General features: G+C 36.9%; 1 protein-coding gene across 3 annotated transcripts in view; it reads left to right on the forward strand.

Annotated features, from left to right (window-relative positions):
- Positions 1–25,394, forward strand: part of DACH2 (dachshund family transcription factor 2) — a 697,738-nt gene that overhangs the window by 411,159 nt on the left and 261,185 nt on the right. For all 3 annotated transcript variants that reach the window (XM_042241740.2, XM_060407431.1, XM_060407432.1), the window contains one exon: positions 10,554–10,685. In XM_042241740.2, the coding sequence (XP_042097674.1) occupies positions 10,554–10,685 (132 nt within the window). The remainder of the gene's footprint in view (positions 1–10,553; positions 10,686–25,394) is intronic.

Raw genomic sequence — 25,394 nt, forward strand, 5'->3', positions numbered from 1 at the left:
GAATTATTTCATTCTTTTATTTTATGGCTGAGTAATATTCTGTTATATTTATGTATCACATTTTCTTTATCCATTCATCTATAGAAGGGCATATATCTTACTTCCATGTATTGGCTACTGTAAAAAGTGCTTTGGTGAATATTACAGTGCATGCATAACTTCAAATCAAGTTTTTCTCTGAATATATGCCTGAGAGTGGGATTGGTCTATCATATGATAGTACTATTTTTAGTTTTTTAAAGGAACCTCCAGACTGTTCTCCATAGTAACTATACCAATTTACATTCCCACAAACAGTATAGGAGAATTCCCTTTTCTCCATACCCTCTCCAGCATTTATTGTTTGTAGATTTTTAAATGGTGTCTATTATGACAGGTGTGAAGTGATAGCTCATGGTGGTCTTGATTTTCATTCCTTTAATTAGCAATTTTGAACATCTTTTCGTGTGCCTCTTGGCCACCTGTATGTCTTCTTTAGAAAAAAATGTCCATATTTAGTTCTTCTGCCAATTTTTTGATTAGGTTTTTTGTTTTATTGATATTGAGGCACCTGATCTGTTTGTAAATTTTGGAGATAAATCCATTTTCACTTGCATCATTTGCAAATCTCTTCTTCCTTTCTGTGGGTGGTCTTTTCATCTTGTTTGTAGTTTCTTTTACTGTGAAAAAGATTTTTAATTTAATTAGACCCCATTTGTTTATTTTTCTTCTTATTTTCATTACTCTAGCAGATGAGTTATAAAGGATATTGCCGTGATTTATATCAAAGAGAGTCTTCTTTCTATGTTTTCCTCTAAGAGTTTTATAATATCCAAATGTACACTTAGGTCTTAAATCCATTTTAAGCTTATTTTTTGTGAGTGATGTTAAAGAATGTTCTATTTTCATATTTTTTTACATGTAGCTCTCCAGTTTCCCGAGTACCATTTATTGAAGAAACTGTCTTTTCTACACTATATTAGTCTTGCCTCCATTATTGTACATTAATTGATCATAGATTTGTGGGTTGATTTCTGGTCTTTCTTTCTCGTTCCATTAATTTATATTTATGTTTTTGTACCAATACCATACCATTTTGATGACTATGGCTTTGTAGTATAGTCTGAAGTCTGGGAGCCTGATTCCTCCAGCTCTCTTTTTCTTTCTCAGGTTTGTGCTATTTGGGGTCGTTTGTATTTCCATAGATAATTTAAAAATTTTGTTCTAGTTCTGTGAAAAATACAATTGGTGATTTGATGGGGATTGAATTGAATTTGTAGATTGTCTTAGTGTAAGCATTTTAACAATATTGATTTTTCCAATCCAAGAATGGGGTATAATTTTTTCCATCTGTTTGTGTTGATTTTGATTTCTTTCATCAGCATCATCATTTTCAGAGACCAGGCCTTTTGTCTCCTTAAATAGGTTTATTCCTAAATACTTTATTATTTTTTATGCAATGGTACATGGGGTTGTTTCTTTACTTTTTATTTGTGACTTTTCATTGTTAGTGTATAGAAATGCAATATATTTCTCTGTATTAATTTTGCCACTTAAACAAATTCATTGTTGAGCACTAGTATTTTTCTGGTAGCATCTATAGGATTTTATTTGTCATTTGCAAACAGTAACAGTTTTACCTCTTCTACAATTTGGAGTCCTTTTCTTTTGCTTCTCTGATTGTCTTAGAATATTGAAAACTATCTAGGAATCAGCAAACTAAAATGGACTGGAATGGCTGAATTTAACTCAGATGACCATTATATCTACTACTGTGGGCAGGAAGCCCTCAGAAGAAATGGAGTAGCCATCATGGTCAACAAAAGAGTCCGAAATGCAGTACTTGGATGCAGTCTTAAAAATGACATAATGATCTATGTTCATTTCCAAGGCAAACCATTCAATATCACAGTAATCCAGGCCTATGGCCCAACCAGTAAAGCTAAAGAAGCTGAAGCTGAACAGTTCTATGAAGACATACAAGATCTTTTAGAACTAACACCCAAAAAAGATGTCCTTTTCATTATAAGGGACTGGAATGCAAAAGTAGAAGTCAAGAAATACCTGGGGTAACAGGCTAATTTGTCCTTAAAGTACAGAATGAAGCAGGGCAAAGGCTAATAGAGTTTTGCCAAGAGAAAGCACTGGTCATAACAAATACCCTCTTCTAACAACACAAGAGAAGACTCTACACATGGTTATCACCAGATGGTCAACACTGAAATCAGATTGATTATATTCTTTGCACCCAAAGATGGAGAAGCTCTATGCAGTCAGCAAAAAGAAGACCAGGAGATGACTGTGGCTCAGAACATGAACTCCTTATTGCTAAATTCAGACTGAAATTGAAGAAAGTGGGGGAAAACCACTAGACCATTCAGGTATGACCTAAATCAAATCCCTTATGATTATACAGTGGAGGTGAGAAATAGATTTAAAGGAATAAATCTGATAGACAGAGTGCCTGATCAACTGTGGACAGAGGTTTGTGACATTGTCCAGGAGACAGGGATCAAGACCATCCCCATGGAAAAGAAATGCAAAAAAGCAAAATGGCTGTCTAGGGAGGCCTTACAAATAGTTGTGAAAAGAAGAGAAGTGAAAAGCAAAAGAGAAAAGGAAAGATATAAACATCTGAATGCGGAGTTCGAAAGAATAGCAAAGAGAGATTAGAAAGCCTTCTTCAGCAATCAATGAAAAGAAATAGAAGAAAACAACAGAACGGGAAAGACTAGAGATCTCTACAAGAAGGTTAGAGATACCAAGGGAACATTTCATGCAAAGATGGGCTCAATAAAGGACAGAAATGGTCTGGATCTAACAGAAGCAGAAGATATTAAGAAAAGGTGGCAAGAATACACAGAAGAACTGTACAAAAAAGATCTTCACAACCCAGATAATCACGATGGTGTGATCACTAATCTAGAGCCAGACATCCTGGAATGTGAAGTCAAGTGGGCCTTAGAAAGCATCACTATGAACAAAGCTAGTGGAGGTGGTGGAATTCCAGTTGAGCTGTTTCAAATCCTGAAAGATGATGCTGTGAAAGTGCTGCACTCAATATGGCAGCACATTTGAAAAACTCAGCAGTGGTCACAGGACTGGAAAAGGTCAGTTTTCATTCCAACCCCAAAGAAAGGCCATGCCAAAGAATGCTCAAACTACCACACAATTGCACTCATCTCACATGCTAGTAAAATAATGCTCAAAATTCTCCAAGCCAGGCTTCAGCAGTACGTGAACCATGAACTTCCAGATATTTAAGCTTGTTTTAGAAAAGGCAGAGGAACCAGAGATAAAACTGCCAACATTCTCTGGATCATCGAAAAAGCAAGAGAGTTCCAGAAATTTATCTATTTCTGCTTTATTGACTATGCCAAAGCCTTTGACTGTGTGGATCACAGTAAACTGTAAAAAATGTTAAAGAATGGGAATACCAGACCATCTGACTTTCCTGTTGAGAAACCTATATGCAGGTAAGGAAGCAACAGTTAGAACTGGACATGGAACAACAGACTGGTTCCAAATAGGAAAAGGAGTACATCAAGGCTGTATATTGTCACCCTGCTTATTTAACTTATATGCAGAGTACATCATGAGAAAATCTGGGCTGGAAAAAGCACAAGCTGCAATCAAGATTGCCGGGAGATATATCAATAACCTCACATATGCAGATGACATCACCCTTATGGCAGAAAGTGAAGAGGAACTAAAAAGTCTCTTGATGAAAGTGCAAGAGGAAAGTGGAAAAGTTGGCTTAAAGCTCAACATTCAGAAAACGAAGACCATGGCATCTGGTCCCATCACTTCATGAGAAATAAATGGGGAAACAGTGGAAACAGTGTCATTTATTTTTTTGTGCTCCAAAATCACTGCATGTGTCAATTGCACCCATGAAATTAAAAGACCTTACTCCTTGGAAGGAAAGTTATGACCAATGTAGTTAGTGTATCGAAAAGCAGATATATTACTTTGCCAATAAAGGTCTGTCTAGTCAAGGCTTTGGTTTTTTCAGTGGTCAGGTATGGATGTGAGAGTTGGACTGTGAAGAAAGCTGAGCCCCGAAAAATTGATGCTTTTGAACTGTGGTGTTGGAGAAGACTCTTGAGATTCCCTTGCACTTCAAGGAGATCCAGCCAGTCCATCCTAAAGGAGATCAGTCCTGGGTGTTCATTGGAAGGAATGATGCTAAAGCTGAAACTCTAGTACTTTGGCCACCTCATGCAAAGAGTTGACTCATTGGAAAAGACCCTGATGCTGGGAGGGATTGGGGGCAGGAGGAGAATGGGATGACAGAAGATGAGATGGCTATATCATATCACTGACTTGATGATCATGAGTTTGGATAAACTCTGGGAGTTGGTGATGGACAGGAAGGCCTGGCGTGCTGTGATTCATGGGGTCTCAAAGAGTCGGACACAACTGAGCAACTGAACTAAACTGACTGATACTGTACAATCATGGAGAGTGTCTTCTCACTGATTGTAGAGGAAATGCTTTCAACTTTTTACCATGTTATCTGTAGTTTTGTCTTATATGGCCTTTACTATATTATGTTCCTTCTAAGCCAACTTTCTGGAGGGTTTTTTTTTTAAATCATAAATCATTTTGTCAAAGCTTTTCATGCATTTATTGTGATGATCACATTGTTTTTATTCTTCAGTACAGTGTTTTACACTGATTTGTGGATATTGAAAAATCCTTGCATTCATGGGATGATTCCCACTTGATCATGGTGGATAATCCCTTTACTATATTATTGAATTCAGATTGCTAGAATTTTGTTGTGGTTTTTCATGTGTGCCTTCATCAGTGATATTGGCTTGTACTTTTCTGTTTTGTGAATGCTATCTTTGTCTAGTTTGTGTATCAGGGTGATGGTCACCTAATATACTGAGTTTGAGAGTGTTCTTTCCTCTGTAACTTTTTGGAATCATTTCAGAAATATAGGTGTGAACTCTTTTCTAAATGTTTGATAGACATTGTTTGTGAGCCATCTGGCCCTTTAACTTTGTTTGTTGAGAGTGTTTAAATCATAGTTTCAATTTCACTAGATTTGATTGCTCTGTTCATATTTTATGTTTCTACCTGTTTCTGTCTTGGGTGATTGTACCTTTCTAAGAATTTGTCCATTTCTTCCCGTTTGACCACTTAATTGATAAATAGCTGCTTGTTGTAGTATCTTATGATCATTTGTATTACTGTGATGTCCATTGTAACGTTTCCTTTCTCATTTCTAATTATATTGATTTGAGCCCTCACCTTTATTTTTTGCTTCATGAGTCTTACTAAAGGTTTGTTGTTGTTCAGCTGCTCAGTCATATCCAACTCTTTAGAAACTCATGGATTACTGCACCCCGGGCTTCCTTGTCCTTCACTATCTCCTGAAGTTTGCTCAAACTCATGTACATTCAGTTTATGATGCCATCCAACCATCTCATCCTCTATCACCCTCCTTCTCCTCCTGCCCTCAATCTTTCCCAGTGTCAGGTCTTTTCCAATGATTTGGCTCTTCACATCAGGTGGCCTACATATTGGTGCTTCAGCTTCAGCATCAGTCCTCCCAATGAATATTAAGGATAGATTTCCTTTAGAATTGACTGGTTTGACATCCTTGCAGTCCAAGTGACTCTCAAGAGTCTTCTCCAGCACCACAGTTCAAAAGCATCAATTCTTTGGCTCTCAGCCTTCTTTATGGTCCAACTCTCACATCTGTATATGACTGCTGGAAAGATCATGGCTTTGACTATATGGACCTTTGTCTGCAAAGTGACGTCTCTCTTTTTTTTTTTAACATGTTGTCTAGGTTTGTCATAGTTTTCCTTTCAAGGAGCAAGTGTCTTTTAATTTCATGGCTGCAGTTATCACACTCAGTGATTTTGCAGCCCAAGAAAATAAAGTCTATTACTGTTTCCATTGTTTCCCCATCTGTTTGTCATGAAGTGATGGGACCAGATTCCATGATCTTAGTATTTTGAATGTTGAGTTTTAAGCCAGCTTTTTCACTCTCCTCTTTTACCTTCATCAAGAGGCTTTTTAGTTCCTCTTCATTTTCTGCAATGAAGTTGGTGTTATCTGCATATCTGAGGTTATTGATATTTCTCCTAGCAATCTTGATTCCAGCTTGTGATTCATCCAAGCTGGCATTTTGCATGAATTTCTCTACATATAAGTTAAGTAAGCAGGGTGACAATATATAACCTTGATGTACTCCTTTCCCAATTTTGAACCAGTTTCTTGTTCTATGTCCAGTTCTAACTGTTCCTTCTTGACCTGCATACAGGTTTCTCAGGAGGCAAGTAAGATGGTCTGGTATACCCATCTCTTTAAGAATTCCCCACAGTTTGTTGTGATTCACACAGTCAAAGTCTTTAGCATAGTCAATGAAGCAGCAGTAGATATTTTTGTGGAATTCCCTTGTTTTTTCTTTTAACAGTATGAAAAGCAAAAGTATTCGCTAAAAGTTTGTCAGTTTTGTTTATCTTCTCAAAGAACCCATTTTTAATTTCATTGATCTTTTCTATCATGTTCTTTATTTCTAATTATTTCTTATTAATTTACTTCTGCTCTGATTTTTAAATTTCTTTCTTCATGTTCTCTTTTGGTGTTGTTAGTTTTCCTTTCTTTAGTTGCTTTAGGGATAAGGTTAGGTTGTTTATTTGAGATTTTGTCATTTCCAGAGGTAAGAGTGTATTTCTATAAACTTCCATATTAGAACTGTTTTTGCATAGCATTTGGAATGTTGTGGTTTTGTTTCATTGTATCTAGTTATTTTTTATTTTATTTTATTTATACTATTTATTATTTATTTATATTATTATTTTATTTATATCTTTTATTTCTTTAGTGACCAATTGGTTCTTGTGTACAATATCATTTAGCCTCCACATGTTTGTGATTTTTAGAGTTTTTATTTTTTTGTAGTTAATTGCTAATTTGATAGTGTTTTGGTCAGAAAAGATGCTTGATATAATTTCAGTTTTCTTAAATTTACCAAGACTCTTTCTGTGGCCCAGTATGTGGTCAATCTTGGAAAATGTTCATTGAGCCCATGAGAAGAATATGTATTCTGCTGCTTTCGGTTGGAAAGCTCTATAAAAATCAGTTAAGTTTATCTGATCTAATGTGTCTTTCAAGGCCTGTTTTTCCTTATTGATTTTTTGTCTGGATGTTCTGTCCATTGGTGTAAGTGGGCTAAATCCCCTGGTATTATTGTGTTACTGTCGATTTCTCCCTTTATGGCTATTGATACTTTCCTTATATATCAAGGTTTTCCTATGCTGGGTGCATATATATTTGTAATATCTTATTTTTAGCTTGATCTCTTGATCATTATAAAGTATCTCTTTTATCTCTTGTAAAGGTTTTTATTTTAAAGTATTTCTTCTGATTTTAGTATTGCAATTTTAACTTTCTTTTGCTTTCTGTTTGCAAGGATTATCTTTTCATACCCCCTTACTTTCTGTTTGTATGTGTCCCTAGGTTTGAAGTAGGCCTCTTGTAGCAACATATATACAAGTCTTGTTTTTGTATCCAGGCAGCCAATCTGTGTCTTTTGATTGGAGCATTTCATCTGTTTATGTTTAGGGCAATTTTCTATATGAATATTCTTATTTCCATCTTGTCAATTGTTTTGGATTTGTTTTTATAAGTATATTTTCTTCCCTTCCTCTTTTGTTCTTTTCTCTTGTGATTTGATAATTAATTTTAGTGTTGTGTTTTGATTCCTTTGTGTGTGTGTGTGTGTCTATTGTTGATTTTCAGCTTGCCATTAACATGACATTTATATATGGCAATCTATATATGAATAAGATTGTTTTAAGTTGCTGGTCTTTTAATTTCAGATGCATTTCCCATATCCTACATTTGTGTTCTTCTCTTCTAACAATTGCTGGTTTTAATACCATATTTGTGTGTGGATGTTTTCCTAACTTTACTATGTGGTTGTCTTTACTGATGAGCTTTTCCATTCGTAAGTTTCTTGTTTCTAGTTGTGGCCTTTTCTTTTTCCAATTATAGATGTCCCTTTAGCATTTGTTGTAAATCTTGTCTGGTGGTGCTAAATTCACTTAACTTTGCTTGTCTGTGACCCTTTTGATTTTTCCATTGAACTTGAATGAGTGTCTTGCTGGGTAGAGTATTCTAGGCTGTGGTTTCTTCCTTTTCATCATTTTAAATACATCTTGCCACTCCTTTCTCGCTTGCAGAGTTCCTGCTGAGAAATCAACTCATAACTTTATGAGAGTTCCCTTGTATATTATTTGTTGCTTTTTCCTGGTAGCTTTTTCATATTTTTCTTTGCCTTTAATTTTTGTCATTTTGGTTACTACAGGTCTTGGTATGTTCCTCCTTGGATTTATTCTGCCTGAAGCTCTGTGCTTCCTGGATTTGGGTGACTGTTTCCTTTTCCATGCTAGAGAATTTTTTAGCTACTGTCTCTTCAAATATTTTCTCAGATCCTTTCTCTCTGTTCTCTACTTCTGGAACACCTGTAATGTGAATATTGATTCATGTAATGCTCTTCCAGATGCTTCTTAGGCTGTTTTCATTTCTTTTTCTTTATTGTATTCTGTGGCAGTGATTTCTGCTATTCTGTATTCCATATCCATTCTTCTGCCAAAGTTATTCTGCTATTGATTCCTTCTAGTGTATTTTTCATTTCAGTTATTGTATTTTTCATGTTTGTTTTTTAGTTCTTCTAGATCTTTCTTAAACATTTATTATGTCTTCTTGATCTTCACCTTTATTCTTTTTCTGAGATCCTGGATCATCTTCACTGTCATTATTCTGAATTCTTTTTCTGAAGGTAGCCTGCTTCATTTAGTTATTCTGATAGTTGTCACTTTATCTGGGAGATACTTCTTTGCCATTTTGCTTTGTCTAACTTTCTGTGATTGTTCTTTCTGTTCTGCAGGCTGTAGGATTGAAGTTCTTCTTGTTTCTGCTATCTGTACTCTGATTGATGAACCTATCTAAGAGACTTGTGTAGCCTTCCTGAAGGTAGAGATTGGTGAGAAATGGAGTTAGTTCTTGTCCTTCTGGTGGGCATGGCTGTATTCAGTAAGACTTTTAGCCACTTTTCTCTTGATGAGTGGAGCTATGTTTCACACCCTTTTGCTTGTTTGGCCAGAGGCTTCCCAATACTGGTGCCTACAGGCTGTTGGTGGGGCTAGTTGCAACCTTTGGGGTATCTCACACCAATGAGTGCCCCTGATAATTGTTGCTGCAAGTGTCTTTGCCCCCACAGTGTTCCCCAGCCCTACCACCCCATGAAAGACCCTCCAATATCAGCCAGTATGTCTGACCCAGTCTCTTATGGGGCCACTGCTTCATTTCCCTGGGTCTTGGTGTACATGGGTCCTTGTGTGTACCCTCCAAGAGCAGAGCCTTTTTCCCCCAGTCTGGTGTAATTCCTGCAGGCACACATTGCTAGCCTTCAAAGCCAGATGTTCTGGGGTCATCTCTACCTGTTGCCAGATCCTCATGCTGGGAAGCCCAAAGTGGGTCTCAGAACCTTTACTCCAGTGGGAGAGATTTTGTGGTATAATTGTTTTCCACTTTGTGAATCTTCCACATGGCAGTTATGGGATTTGATTTTATTGTGAGTGTGTCACTCTTCCCATCTTGTTGTGGATTTTTCTTTGGCTGTAGAGTATCATTTTGGTACATTTCAGTGTCTTTTTATGAATGGTTGTTTAGCAGTTAACTGTGATTCTGATGTTCTTATAAGAAGAGGTTAGCACACGTTCTTCCATTTCTCCATTTGCACACATTCTTTCTAAATTGGCAAATCTGACCTGTGAATGTAATATGCACATGTGTCTGTATTTGTGAGTTCACGTGGGTATAGAAGTAGGTGTGGTGTTTGTGTGTGGAGGTTTGTCTATGAATATAGGTGAGTTTACACAAGCATTGTAAAAATTGCTTTATATTAATAAAAGTATGTAATTATATTGCAAGGGCTAGCACAGTTTCTGCAGTGATCTGCTATGTTTTCATTTTTTTTTTTCTCTCAGCATATAAGAAGGAGGCTGGTAAAAGTATGATGACTATTTAAGTGTTTACTCCAATTTATTCATTTTTTCTAAGGTAACTTTCGAGGCAAAATAGCCCATTCTTCAGCAGAAGGGTCAACAAGGATATTCCCTAGAAAGTCATCCCCTCTAGAATTTCAGAGTGCCTCTTCTGACAGTGTTGTCTTAGATGGGTTTTTAGTGCATGGTGAATTCTGTCTTAAACCACTATCAAGAGCTCTTACTAGACACCACAAGACATTAGCAAGTTTTGGTATTTTCCCAAATTTTTCATGTTTTGCTCAATGTTTTCTCTGTTTTGAATTGAGAATCAGACCCATATTTAATGTTTTTTTTTCTTTTTTCAGATTTTCAACTTGTCCATTGTAAGATGAAGTTATTACAAGAGTAGAAAATTAAATTTTGAAGGGGTATTGTTCATAAATTAGACTCGGGTTTCCTTTTGGCTTGTGCTGTGTAGTATAGGCCTATTAAATGTATCCTGTTTTCAATTACATTAAGAAATGATCCCTGTTTTAAAAGGAATGGTTCTGGTTTTAGGTATAACAGCTGCAGCAATGGCTGAGGCAATGAAGCTGCAGAAAATGAAGCTTATAGCCATGAACACTCTTCAGGGAAAAGGAAGCCAAAATGGAAATGAATCAGAGCCTGATGATCTTAATTCTAATACAGGTGAGTGTCTTTAGGAATCCAAGGCAGGTGACTCTCATTGACTCATTTTGGAAATGGAGAGAGGAGGAAGGGAGAGAATAACATGTATACTTTGATTATAAGCAGCTACTCCAAAAGGAGAGGGCTTCCCTGGTTGCTCAGTGGTAAAGAACCCCACCTGCCAATGCAGGAGATGTAAAAGACGTTTGATCCCTTGGTCAGGCAGATCTCCTGGAAGAGGGCACAGCAACCCTCTCCAGTATTTTTACCTGCAGAATCCCATGGACAGAGGAGCCTGGCAGCCTGCTGTTCACAGTGTCACACAGAGTCAGACACAACTGAAGCAATTTAGCACACATGCACACACAAAAGGAGGCTTAATCCTACCTCTAACTTGTACATTGAAATTAGAAAACTATTATAGATCAAAACCTCATTTCAGGAAATATTTAGTATCTCCATTGTTTGTTGTGGTGTGTTTAAATTCTAATTTTTATAGTGCTACCTATTGAACCCTTTGCTTACTAAATGATGCCTCCTTCAGTTTCACCTCAGCCTTCTTCATTTTTTTTTTTCTAAATTTAACACTGAAATGCAGCACTGAGAATCTACCTTTGTTTTGAGGTGCTTGGCTACGAAGCATTATCAGTAGGGGCTAAATAAATGTGGTAGAATAAGAAGAAAGCAAAGAAAAAAGATTGGGGGAAAAGGAGATGAGAAAAATGCCTGTGAAGTGGAATGTCCTCTTCCTTCTCAGTAACTTTTTTTTTTTCCCATTGCCCTGTAATAATTGTACCTTGACTTTGATCATAAGATCACCCTCAAGATCTCTTTAAGAAGTAGATGGGATTATAACTATCTGTCTAACACACATGAATGGATAAATAAATAGAAAAATAAATAAAGTGTACTTTTATTAGGGAATAATAAGGGGCAACCAATAATGGCCATTGGAGCAACAAGCTTCCAATATGCTTTTGCAGTTAAATTCAATATAATTTGATAGGCAAATAGGTAGCAGCGTTTGCTCTCTTCTATTAGGCTCATAAAATTTCAAGCATTTTGGGACTTTCTTTTGAAGAGAAAAGGAAAGAAAAACTAAAGAAATAAATTACTGAATCAAATCAACATGATAAACTCATCTAAAGTTGAAGTGTTCATGGAGAATTATGAAGTGAGAATTGGTGTTCAACCAGTGTTCACAATGGGGAATAAATGGAAACATGCTCATTTTTATGTTGTGTAAGTTTGAAATGTACAAAGTGTTGATTTGATGCACTTATATATTATAATATAATTATCAACAATAATGTTAACACCTCTATTATGTCATACTTATCATTTCTGTTTTGGTAGTGAGAACTTTTAGGACCAATTCTCTTAGCAACTTTTAAGTATATAATACCATATTGTTAATTCCAGTCACAGTGTTGTGCATTTGATCTCTTGAAATTATCCATCTTTTATCTCTCATGTTAACTGATTCATTTCTTACCAAATTAACGGGAAAATGGAATTTTCAAAATTTCCATTTTGCAGATGGTGAAACAGAGGCACACAGTGTTTCAGCTTTGCTGATAATCACAAAGCTAGTAAGTGGCAGAGATCAGTTTCAACCATATATAGTTAAGTCCAAAGTATGTACCATTTTCACATTCTCCTCTACTTCAATGTTGTTTTGTAAGAGGAATTTTATTTTATTTAACCCTTGGAATAAATTTTTAAATTAATTTATTTAATTTACTTAGAAGATAATTACTTTAAAGTATTGTAGTGGTTTTTCAAATATATTGACATGAATCAACCATGGGTGCACATGTGTCCCCCATCCTGAACCCCTCTCCCACCTCCCTCCCCATCCCATCCCTCAGGGACATCTCAATACACTGGCCCTGAGTGTCCTGTCTCATGTATTGAACCTGGACTGGCGATCTATTTCACATATGGTAATATATATGTTTCAATGCTATTCTTTCAAATAATTCCATCCTCGTCTTCTCCCAAAGAGTTCAAAAGTCTGTTCTTTACATCAGTATCTCTTTTGCTATCTCACATGTAGGGTCATTGTTACCATCATTTTAATTCCATATATATGTGTTAGTATACTGTATTGGTGTTTCTCTTTCTGACTTACTTCACTCTGTATAATAGGACCAGTTTCATCCACCTCATTAAAATGGATTCTAATGCATTCTTTTTAATACTGAGTAATATTCCATTGTGTATATGTACCACAAATTTCTTATGCATTTATTTGCCAATGGACATCTATGTTGCTTCCATGTTCTAGCTATTGTAAACAGTGCTGCGATGAACATTGGGATACACGTGTCTCATTCAATTCTGGTTTCCTCAGTGTGTATGCCTAGCAGTGGGATTGCGGGGTCATATGGCAGTTCTATTTCCAGTTTTATAAGGAATCTCCACACTGTTCTCCATAGTGGCTGGACTAGTTTGCATTCCCACCAATAGTGTAAGAGGGTTCCTTTTCCTCCACACCCTCTCCAGCATTTATTGTTTGTAGACTTTTTGATAGCAGCCATTCTGACTGGGGAGAGATGGTACATCATTGTGGTTTTGATTTGGATTTCTCTGATAATGAGTGACGTTGAGCATGTATTCATGTGTTTCTTAGCCATCTGTATGTCTCCTTTGGAGAAATGTCTGTTTAGTTCTTTGGCCAATTTTTGATTGGGTCATTTATTTTTCTGCAATTGAGCTGAAGGAACTGCTTATACATTTCTGAGATTAATTCTTTGTCAGTTGCTTCGTTTGGTATTATTTTCTCCCATTCTGAAGACTATCTTTTCACCTTGCTTATAGTTTCTTTCACTGTGCAAAAGCTTTAAGTTTAATAAGGTCACATAGTTTATTTTTGCTGTTATTTCCATTACTCTGGAAGGTGGGTCATAGAGGATGCTGCTGTGATTTATGTCAGAGAGTGTTTTGCCTATGTTTTCCTCTAGGAGTTTAGAGGTTTCTGTTCTTACATTTAGATCTTTAATCCATTTTGAGTTTACTTTTGTGTATGGTGTTAGAAAGTATTCTAGTTTCATTCTTTTACAAGTGCTTGACCAGTTTTCCCAGCATGGATACAAAAACAAGACCCCTATATATGCTGTCTACGAGAGACCCACCTCAAAACAAGGGACACATACAGACTGAAAGTGAAGGGATGGAAAAAGATTTTTCATGCAAATTATGACCAAAAGAAAGCAGGAGTAGCAGTACTCATATCAGAAAAAATAGACTTTAAAACAACGGCTGTGAAAAGAGACAAAGAAGGACACTACATAATGATCAAAGAATCAATACAAGAATAAGATACAAGAATTATAAATATATATGCTCCCAAGATAGGAATACTGCAATATGTAATGCAAATGCTAACAAGTATGAAAAGGGAAATTAACAGTAACACAATAATAGTGGGAGACTTTAGTACCCCACTCACAACTATGGATAGATCAACCAAGCAGAAAATTAGAAAGGAAACACAAATTTTAAAAGATAAAATGGACCAGTTAGGCCTAATTATATATCTTTAGGACATTTCACCCCAAAACAATGAATTTCACCTCTTTTTCAAATGTACAAGGAACATTCTCCAGGATAGATCACATCCTAGGCCATAAATCTAGCCTTGGAAAATTCAAAAAATTTGAAATCATTGGAAGCATCTTTTTCTGATCACAAAGTGGTAAGATTAGATGTCAACCACAGGAAAAAAAAAACTATTAAAAATACAAACATATGAAGGCTAAACAAAGTGTTTTTAAATAACAAAAAATAATAGAAGAAACCAAAAAAGAAATCAAAATATGCATAGAAACAAATTAAAATGAAAACACGACAACCAAAACCTGTGGGATTCAGTAAAAGCATTGCTAAGGGGAAGGTTCAAAGCAATACATGATTGCTTCAAGAAACAAGAGAAAAAAAAAAAAAGGAAAAAAAAGAAACAAGAGAAAAATAAAATAAAGAACCTAACGTTACACATAAAGCAACTAGAAAAAGAAGAAATGAAAAACCCCAGGGTTAGTAGAAGGAAAGAAATGATAAAAATGGGGGCAGAAATAAATGAAAAAGAAACAGAAGAGACTATAACAAAACTGAAAGTAAGTTCTTTGAGAAGATAAATGAAAGAGACAAACCATTAGCCAGACTCATAAAGGAAAAAAAAATGAGAAGAACCAAATCGATAAAATTAGAAATGAAATTGGAAAAATCACAACAGACAACACAGAAATACAAAGGATCATAGGAGACTACTAATCAGCAACAGTATGCCAGTAAAATAGACAACTCGCAAGAAATGGACGAATTTTTAGAAAAGTTTCAGTTCGGTTGAGTTCAGCTGATCAGTTGTGTCTGAATCTTCGCAACTCCATGAATCACACACGCCAGGCCTCCCTGTCCATCACCAACTCCTGGAGTTCACTCAAACTCAAGTCCAACGAGTTGGTGATGCCATCCAGCCATCTCATCCTCTGTCATCCCCTTCTTCTCCTGCCCCCAATCCGTCCCAGAATCAGGGTTCTTTCCAGTGAGTCACCTCTTTACATGAAGTGGCCAAAGTATTGGAGTTTCAGCTTCAGCATCAATCCTTCCAGTGAACACGCAAGACTGATCTTATTTAGGATGGACTGGTTGGATCTCCTTGCAGTTCAAGGGACTCTCAGGAGTCTTCTCCAACACCACAGTTCAAAAGCATCAATTCGGTGCTCAGCTTCCTTCACAGTCCAACTCTCACATCCATACCTGACCACTGGAAAAACCATACCTTGACTACACAGATCTTTGTTAGCAAAGTAATATCTCAGCTTTTCAATATGCTGTCTAGGTTGGTCATAAATTTCCTTCCAAGGAGTAAACATCTTTTAATTTCATGGCTGCAGTCACCATCTGCAGTGATTTTGGAGCCCACAAAAATAAAGTCAACTACTGTTTGCACTGATTCCCCATCTATTTACTATTATCGGATAGGACATGAAACATTATCCAGAATAGATCACGACAGATCACAAAACAACTTTCAACAAATGCTGAGGATAGAAATTATATCCAGCATCTTTTCTGACAAAAATTGTATAAAACATAGATCAATTAGTAGGAGAAAATGGGAGAAAGAGAAACAGGTGAAGTATAAAAAATACTACTAAAAAATCAAATGTGCCAGTGAAAAAATCAAAGAGGAAATCAAAATATATTTGAGATAAATGAAAATGAAAGCATAACTTTTCAAAATCTATAGGGTGCAGTAAAAGCAGTTCTAAGAGGAAAGTTTATAGGTCTATTTAAAGAAACAGAAATCTAAAAAAAAAAGAAACAAAAAATAACCTACCACATAAACGAATTAGAAAAATAAAAATGGACACAAAGAAAATAAATGCAAGGAAATAATACAGACTACAGAAGAAATAAATAAAATAGAGACCAAAAAAAAGTAAACAGTTTTTTGAAATGTTAAAATTGACAAGCCTTTAGACACATTAAGGAAAAAAGAGAGAACACTAATAAACAAATTAAGAAATGATATAGGAGAAATAGCACAGAGATATAGACAATAGAAGACAACAAACTTGACAACCTAGAAGAAAGAATAAGTACCTAGAAACATACAAACTTCCAAGCCTGAACAGGAATAAACTGGAAATCTAAAATCTAAACAGTTATGAAAGGTTGTTGCTGAACCATGAAAGACCCTGGCATTCTTGGCCTCTGGAGAAGAATTCAATCCGGGGCCAGAGACGAGGCTTGATCGCTCAGAGTTTTTGTGTAATAGAGTTTTATTAAAGTGTAAAAGGATTAGAAAATGCGTCTGACATAGACATCAGAAGGGGGCAGAAAGAATGTATCCTTACTAGTGTTAGCAATGGAGTTATATACCTTTTAATTAGTTCTTACAATGAATCAAAAGAATGTCTCAAGTTTGTGAAAATTTTACCAGACATACTCCAGCAATTTACATTTTAGGATAACAAGATTAGAATTTAACAACAGAAAGATCTTCCAGACCCACTCCCATAATATACATTCTAAGATATCAGGATTAGTCAGAAGGTTTTCAGGAAGGAGAAACCCTCTTCCAGCCAGATACACTGTTGTTGTGTAATCCCTAGTACAGAGTTTAAACTGAGTTATGTAATTGACTGAGAGTCAATTACAACAAAAGAGTCTGAAATGAAGTACTTGGATGCAATCTCAAAAAGGACAGAATGATCTCTGTTTGTTTCCAAGGCAAACCATCCAATATCACAGTAATCCAAGTCTATGCCCAGACCAGTAATGCTAAAGAAGCTGAAGTTTAACAGTTCTCTGAAGACCTACAAGACCTTCTAGAACTAACACCCGAGAAAGATCTCTTTTCCTTATAGGGGATTGGAATGCAAAAGTAGGAAGTCAAGAAAGACCTTGGGTAACAGGAAAAGTTGGCTTTGGAGTAGAGAATGAAGCAGGGCAAGGGCTAATAGAACCTTGTGCCAAGAGAACACACTGGTTATAGCAAAAACCCTCTTACAACAACACAAGAGAAGACTCTATCCATGGACATCACCAGATGGTCGACACCAATGTCAGAATGATTATACACTTTGCAGCCAAAGATGGAGAAGCTGTATACAGTCAGCAAAAACAAGACCGGGAGCTCACTGTGGCTCAGATCATGAACTCCTTATTGCCAAATTCAGACTGAAATATAAGAAAGTGGAGAAAACCACTACATCATTCAGGTATGACCTAAATCAAATCCCTTATGACTATACAGTTGAAGTGGGAAATAGATTTAAGGGACTAGATCTGAAGACAGAGTGCGTGATGAACTATGGACGGAGGTTCGTGACACTGTCCAGGAGACAGGAATCAACACCATCCCCATGGAAAAGAAATGCAAAAAAGCAAAATGTCTGTCTGAGAAGGCCTTACAAATAGCTGTGGAAAGGAAGTGAAAAGCAAAGGAGAAAAGGCAAGATATATGCATTTGAATGCAGAGTTCCAAAGAACAGCAAGGAGAGATAAGAAAGCCTTCTTCAGCTATCAATGCAAAGAAACAGAGAAAAACAACAGAATGGGAAAGACTAGAGATCTCTTCAAGAAAATCAGAGATACCAATGGAATATTTTATGCAAAGATGGGCTCGATAAAGGACAGAAATGGTATGGACCTAACAGAAGCAGAAGACATTAAGATGAGGTGGCAAGAATACACAGAAGAAGTGTACAAAAAAGTTCTTCATGACCAAGATAACTAGGATGGCATGCTCAGTCATCTAAAGCCAGACATCCTGGAATGTGAAGTCAAGTTGGCCTTAGAAAACATCACTACAAACAAAGCTAGTGGAGGTGATGGAATTCCAGTTGAGCTATTTCAAATCCGGAAAGAAGATGCTGTGAAAGTGCTGCATTCAATATGCCAGCAAATTTGTAAAACTCAGCAGTGGCTACAGGACTAGAAAAGGTCAGTTTTCATTCCAATCCCAAAGAAAGGCAATGCCAAAGAATGGTCTAACTACCACACAATTGCACTCATCTCACACACTAGTAAAATAATGCTCAAAATTCTCCAAGCCAGGCTTCAGCAGCACATGAACTGTGAAATTCCAGATGTTCAAGCTGGTTTTAGAAAAGGCAGAGAAACCAGAGATCAAATTTCCAACATTCGCTGGATCATCGACAAAGCAAGTGAATTCCAGGAAAACATCTATTTCTGCTTTATTAACTATGCCAAAGCCTTTGACTGTGTGGATCATAATAAACTGTGGAAAATTCTTCAAGATTTGGGAATACCAGACCACTTGACCTGCCTCTTGAGAGACCTGTATGCAGGTCAGGAAGCAACAGTGAGAACTGGACATGGAACTACAGACTGGTTCCAAATAGGAAACGGAGTATGTGAACATTGTATATTGTCACCCTGTTTATTTAACTTATATGCAGAGTACATCATGAGAAACACTGGGCTGGAGGAAGCACAAGCTGGAATCAAGATTGTCCAGAGAAATATCAATAACCTCAAATATGCAGATGACAGCATGCTTATGGCAGAAAGTGAAGTAGAACTAAGGAGCTTCTTGATGAAAGTGAAAGAGGAGAGTGAAAAAGCTGGCTTAAAGCTCAACATTCAGAAAACTAAGATCATGGCCTCTGGTCCCATCACTTCATGGTAAATAGTTGGGGAAACATTGGAAACAGTGGCCGAGTTTATTTTTCTAGACTCCAAAATCACTGCAGATGTTTTCTGCAGCCATAAAATTAAAAGACGCTTACTCCTTGGAAGGAAACTTATGACCAAACTAGACACCATATTAAAAAGCAGAGACATTACTTTTGCAACAAAGGTCCATCTAGTCAAGGCTATTGTTTTCCAGTGGTCATGTATGAATGTGAGAGTTGGACTATAAATAAAGCTGAGCACTGAAGAATTGATGCTTTTGAACTGTGGTGTTGCAGAAGACTCTTGAGAGTCCTTTGGGCTGCAAGGAGATCCAACCAGTCCATTGTAAAGGAGATCAGTCCTGGGTGTTCATTGAAAGTACTGATGTTGAGGCTGAAACTCCAATACTTTGGCCACCTGATGCGAAGAGCTGACTCATTGGAAAAGACCCTGATGCTGGGAAAGATTGAGGGCAGGAGGAGAAGGGGACGACAGAGGATGAGATGGTTGGATGGCATCACCGACTCGATAGACATGGGTTTGGGTGGAGTCTGGCAGTTGTTGATGGACTGGGAGGCCTGGCATGTTGTCGTTTATGGGATCGCAAAGAGTTGGACACGACTGAGAGACTGAACTGAACTAAAAGTATGCAGAGGATAGAAAACCATTTGTCCTTTGCTCCTCCTTGAGAATTCCAGACCCCCAATCTCCACTTCAAGAGCCCCAGACCCCTTTCTCCTCCTTTGGCACCCTGAACTTCTTATCAGTCTGCCTAGGAATTGACTCTGTCCATTAATATTATTGAAATTGAATCCATAAACAAAACCGTCCAACAAGCAAAAATTTGACTAGATAGATTCACAGGGGAATTCATATATATAAAGAAGGGTTAACACGTATCTTCAAACTATTCCAAAAAATTGAAAATAAGGGAAGGGAACACTCCTAATTAATACTATGAGACCATCATTACCCTGATACCAAATCAGAAAAAAAAAAGGCACTACCAAAAAAGAAAGAATTACAGAGCAATATTTCAAATGAACGTAGATGGAAATATCCTTAACAATATACCAGCAAACAGAATTCCACCATGTATAGAAAGGATCATATACCATGACAAATGTGATTTATTCCAGGGATGCAAACATGGTACAATAGCCACATTTCTATCTATATGATACACTACATTCACAAAATGAAGTCTAAAAGTCATGATCATCTCCCTAGATGCAGGAAAACATTTGACAATATTCAAGATCCATTCATGATAAAAACCCTCAATAAAGTTGGGATAGAAGGGATATATCTCAATATATTAAAGACTGTTAATGTATTACTCAGCCATTAAAAAGAATACATTTGAATCAGTTCTAATGAGATGGATGAAACTGGAGCTGATTATACAGAGTGAAGTAAGCCGGAAAGAAAAACACCAATACAGTATACTAAAACATATATATGCAGTTTAGAAAGATGGTAATGATAACCCTGTATGCGAGATAGCAAAAGAGACACAGATGTATAGAACAGTCTTTTGGACTCTGTGGGAGAGGGAGAGGGTGGGATGATTTGAGAGAATGGCATTGAAACGTGTATAATACCATATAAGAAATGAATCGCCAGTCTAGGTTCGATGCAGAATACAGGATGCTTGGGGCTGATGCACCAGGATGACCAAGAGAGATGGTATGGGGAGGGAGGTGGGAGGTGGGGTTCAGGATTGGGAACTTGTGTACACCCGTGGTGGATTCATGTTGATGTATGGCAAAACCAATAAAATAAAGTAAAATTTAAAAACATAATAAAAAAATAAAAGAAAACCTCAAAGCAAGCATCATATTGAATCATGAAAACTTGAAAGCTTTCCCTCTAAAATCAGAAAATACAGAAGGATGGCAACTCTCAGTTCAGTTCAGTCACTGTCATGTCTGACTCTGCGACCCCATGGACTACAGCACGCCAGACCTCCCCAACCTTCACCAACTCCTGGAACTTGCTCAAACTCAGGTCCATTGAGTCAGTGATACCATCCAACCATCTCATCCTCTGTCATCCCCTTCTCCTCCTGCCTTCAATCTTTCCCAGCATCAGAGTCTTTTACAGTGAGTAAGTTCTTCACATCAGGTGGCCAAAGTATTGGAGCCTCTGCTTCAGCATCAGTCCTTCCAATGAATATTCAGGAAGGATTTCCAGTAAGATTGACTGTTTTGATCTCCTTGCACCCCAAGGGACTCTCAAGAGGCTTCTCCAGCACCGCAGTTCGAAAGAATCAATTCTTCAGTGCTCAGCTTTCCTTATGTTCCAATTCTCACATCCATACATGACTACTGGAAAAACTATAGCTTTGACTAGATAGACCTTTGTCTGCAAAGTAATACTTCTGCTTTTTAAGATACTGTCTAGGTTTCTCATAGCTTTTCTTCAAAAGAGCAAGTGTCTTTTAGTTTCATGGCTGCAGTCATCATCTGCAATAATTTTGGAGCCCCAAAAGTAAAGTCTATCAATGTTTCCATTGTTTCCCCATCTATTTGCCATGAAGTGATGGGACTGGATGCCGTAATCTTAGTTTTATTAAATGTTGAGTTTTAAGCCAGCTTTTTCACTCTCCTCTTTCTCATCAAGAGGCTCTTCACTTCCTCTTTGCTTTCTGTGTAAGGGTGGTGTCATCTGCATATCTGAAGTTATTGATATTTCTCCCAGCAATTTTGATTCCAGCTTGTGCTTCATTGAGCCCAGCATTTCACATGATGTTCTCTGCATATAAGATAAACAAACAGGGTGACAATATACAGCCTTGATGTACTCCTTTCCCAATGTGGACCACTCTGTTTTTCCATGTCCACTTCTAACTGATGACTCTTGACCTGCATACAGATTTCTCAGGAGGCAGGTAAGGTGGTCTGATATTCCCATCTCTTTAAGAATTTTCTGCTGTTTGTTGTGATCCACACAGGCTTTTATCAAAGGCTGTAGCATAACCAATGAAACAGAAGTAAGTGCTTTCCTGGAATTCTCTTGCTTTTTCTATGAGACAAAGATGTTTGAAATCTGATTTCTGGTTCCTCTGCCTTTTCTAAATCCAGCTTGAACATCTGGAAGTTCTCGGTTCACATACTGTTGGAGCCTAGCTTGAATAATTGTGTGCATTACTTTGCTAGTGTGTGAAATGAATGCAATTTTGTGGTAGCTTGAACATTATTTGGCACTGCCTTTCTTTTGTATAGATAAAAATGACTAGCAAATGATAGTGATAGACATACTCGGAGGTTCAGTATGTGAATGAAATGTAGCTAGTGACCATTAACAGCCATTCCACAAGAATAAGCTTAATTTTTTAAAATTTATTTATTTAAATTGGAAGCTAATTAGCTTAATTCTTATATAGTTTTTTTAAAAATATCCATTTATATGCAATGTACAATATTCCAGCAATGGAAAAATCTATACATTGACACTATGAGGAGAAAAGACAAGGATTATTGGCTTTCAAATGCTTATGATCTAGGAGAAGAAACGTTAAAAATGAATAAATATGTAAATAATCATACATTTATAAATGCATAGATGATCATAAGGCTGAGTGCTGAAGAACTGATGCTTTTGAACTGTGGTGTTGGAGAAGACTCTTGAGAGTCCCTTGGACTGCAAGGAGATCAAACTAGTTAGTCTTAAAGGAAATCAGTCCTGAATATTCATTGGAAAGCCTGATGCTGAAACTGAAGCTCCAATACTTGGCCACCTGATGTGAAGAACTGACACTGGAAAATACCTTGATGCTGGAAAAGCTTGAAGGCAGGAGAAGAGGGGGACAACAGAGGTTGAGATGGTTGGATGGTAACATTGACTCAATGGATGAGTTTGTGCAAGCTCTGGAAGTTGGTGATGGCCCAGGAAGCCTGGCATGCTGCAGTCCATGTGGTCCAAAAGAGTCAGACACGACTGAGCAAGGGAACTAAACTGAACTGATAAATGATCATACTCTGAGAAGAAATGTGATAAAAGCAATGAGAGGACAAAGTGCTGTGAGAATATAGAGAAAGGGGAAAATCTGAGTAACCGAATAAGGAAGGAATTCAAGCTTAGGATGTGACATTTGAATTGGTCTTTGAAGGATGTCAAAGTGAACATGAGAAAAATAAATAGTGTTAAATAATGCATTTTGGAGATTGTATGAGTGATTCCCCATGTCATTCATTTTCAAAGAGTAGTTCCTAACGCCCTTAGCTTGTCTCTAGGAGTCAGATAAGTGTTGACTATTTGCTTGAGGAAATATTACATTTGATAACTAGAAAGTTTTGATTAATTGCATTCTTAGGTTATCAATAAAACACTTATTGTTTATATTCTTATTGGCAAGTATTTCTAAAGTTAAATTTTAGAGATCTAAGTGACTTGAAATAATTAACACAATCTCTTATTACAGATGGTACTTGCAGGATGAGAAATTGACTTATTTGTGGTCGCACAGACAGGTAATGAAAGAGCTGGCAGTGATTCTGCTATAACATTATACTTCTGATATTTCAACTGATTTTACAGTGTAGTCTAAGGTATATAAGGAAATTCCATTCCTTTATATCATATCAATCAATCAATAGGCCAGGAGATTGATACGGCTGAAAAGGAGATTGTCCCTAATTCAGACTGAATAAAGTTCAGTTTACAAGGTCAGACTTGGCCTGACCTCAGGATCTACTGTGGGCATTATATTTTAACTATATTTCTGATAGATTTTTTTCTTGATATTATCTTATTTCTCCTAAATTAATGTGGTATGGATAGAAAAGAAATGTTTATAGTTCTGAAACTGGGTTCAATTAATTAAGCCTTAAAATACTCTTGCTCCGTGGAAGAAAACTTATGACCAACTTAGACAGCATATTAAAAAGCAGAGACATTACTTTGCCAACAAAGGTCCTTCTAGTCAAACCTGTGGTTTTTCCAGTAGTCATGTATGGATGTGAGAGTTGGACTATAAAAAAGCTGAGCACCAGAGAATTGATGCTTTTGAACTGGGGTGTTTGAGAAGACTCTTGAGAGCCCCTTGGACAGCAAGGACATCCAACCAGTTCATCCAAAAGGAAATCAGTCCTAAATATTCATTGGAAGGACTGATGTTGAAGCTAAAACTCCAATACTTTGGCCACCTGATGCAAACAGCTGACTCATTTGAAAAGACCCTGATGCTGGGAAAGATTGAAGGTGGGAGGAGAAGGGGACGACAGAGGATGAGCTGGTTGGATGGCATCACTGACTCAATGGACATGGGTTTGAGTAAGCTCTGGGAGTTGGTGATGGACAGGGATGCCTGATGTGCTGCAGTTCATGGGGTCGCTGGACATGACTGCGCGACTGAAGTAAAATACTCTAAAATCACAAATATTACAAATGATGAAAAATTATTTATAATTTTCTATCATTTAAAAAATGTGGCTCAATAACTAAGATCTAAGCTTTCAAATCAATCTGAGTGAATGTTTTGATTTTCCCCTCCTGGGCAACACTTTTTTATAAGGCAAAATTATAAATAGAAATGAATAGCCACTCAGTTCTGTTTATTTGTGGCCATGTGAGCATTTTACCTTAGAGAAAGATGTTTACTTCCTATAAGCCATTTCCACAATGATCTATATAACCAGAAACCTCAAAAAGGAGAATTTTTTTTTTTAGGAGGAACATACTCTATTTTAAACATCATATTGTAGCAGGATTGCGATTCAGCTTTATCATTGTTACTAGATCCTAAATCCCCAGAAGGTAAAGTATGAAAACTAAAAATATAGTAGTCAATTAAATTATTGTATTGGTGTTAATATGTTTACAATTTTGTCATTTTAAAATAATTACATTTTATTTTTTCTGCACATTTCTCATAACTTCTTATTCCAATCCTCATTACATACTTGACTCTTGCCATATAACTTAAAAAAAAAGTTTGTTTGTGATAAATTTTATCAAAATAAGGAATGAAACACAGCCTTTTCCATACTTAACACGAAAATGTACAGAATGGAACATCTTCATCCAGGGTATAGGATCAACTATTGCCTATTTTGTTTCACTTAAAAAAAAAAAAAAAAACTAATAAAGGCAGTCAAAGAACATCTGATGCTTCAGTTCAGTTCAGTTCAGTTCAGTTCAGTCGCACAGTCGTGTCCGACTCCTTGCAACCCAATGAATCGCAGCACACCAGGCCTCCCTGTCCATCACCATCTCCCAGAGTTCACTCAGACTCACTTCCGTCGAGTCAGTGATGCCATCCAGCCATTTCATCCTCTGTCGTCCCCTTCTCCTCCTGTTCCCAATCCCTCCCAGCATCAGAGTCTTCTCCAATGAGTCAACTCTTCACATGAAGTGGCCAAAGTACTGGAGTTTCAGCTTTAGCATCATTCCCTTCTAAGAAATCCCAGGACTGATCTCCTTCAGAATGGACTGGTTGGATCTCCTTGCAGTCCAAGGGGCTCTCAAGAGTCTTCTCCAACACCACAGTTCAAAAGCATCAATTCTTCAGTGCTCAGCCTTCTTCACAGTACAGCTCTCACATCCATACATGACTACAGTAAAAAACAATAACCC

Source organism: Ovis aries, chromosome X (genome assembly GCF_016772045.2).
Source record: "Ovis aries strain OAR_USU_Benz2616 breed Rambouillet chromosome X, ARS-UI_Ramb_v3.0, whole genome shotgun sequence".
In the NCBI taxonomy this organism is placed as follows: domain Eukaryota; kingdom Metazoa; phylum Chordata; class Mammalia; order Artiodactyla; family Bovidae; genus Ovis; species Ovis aries.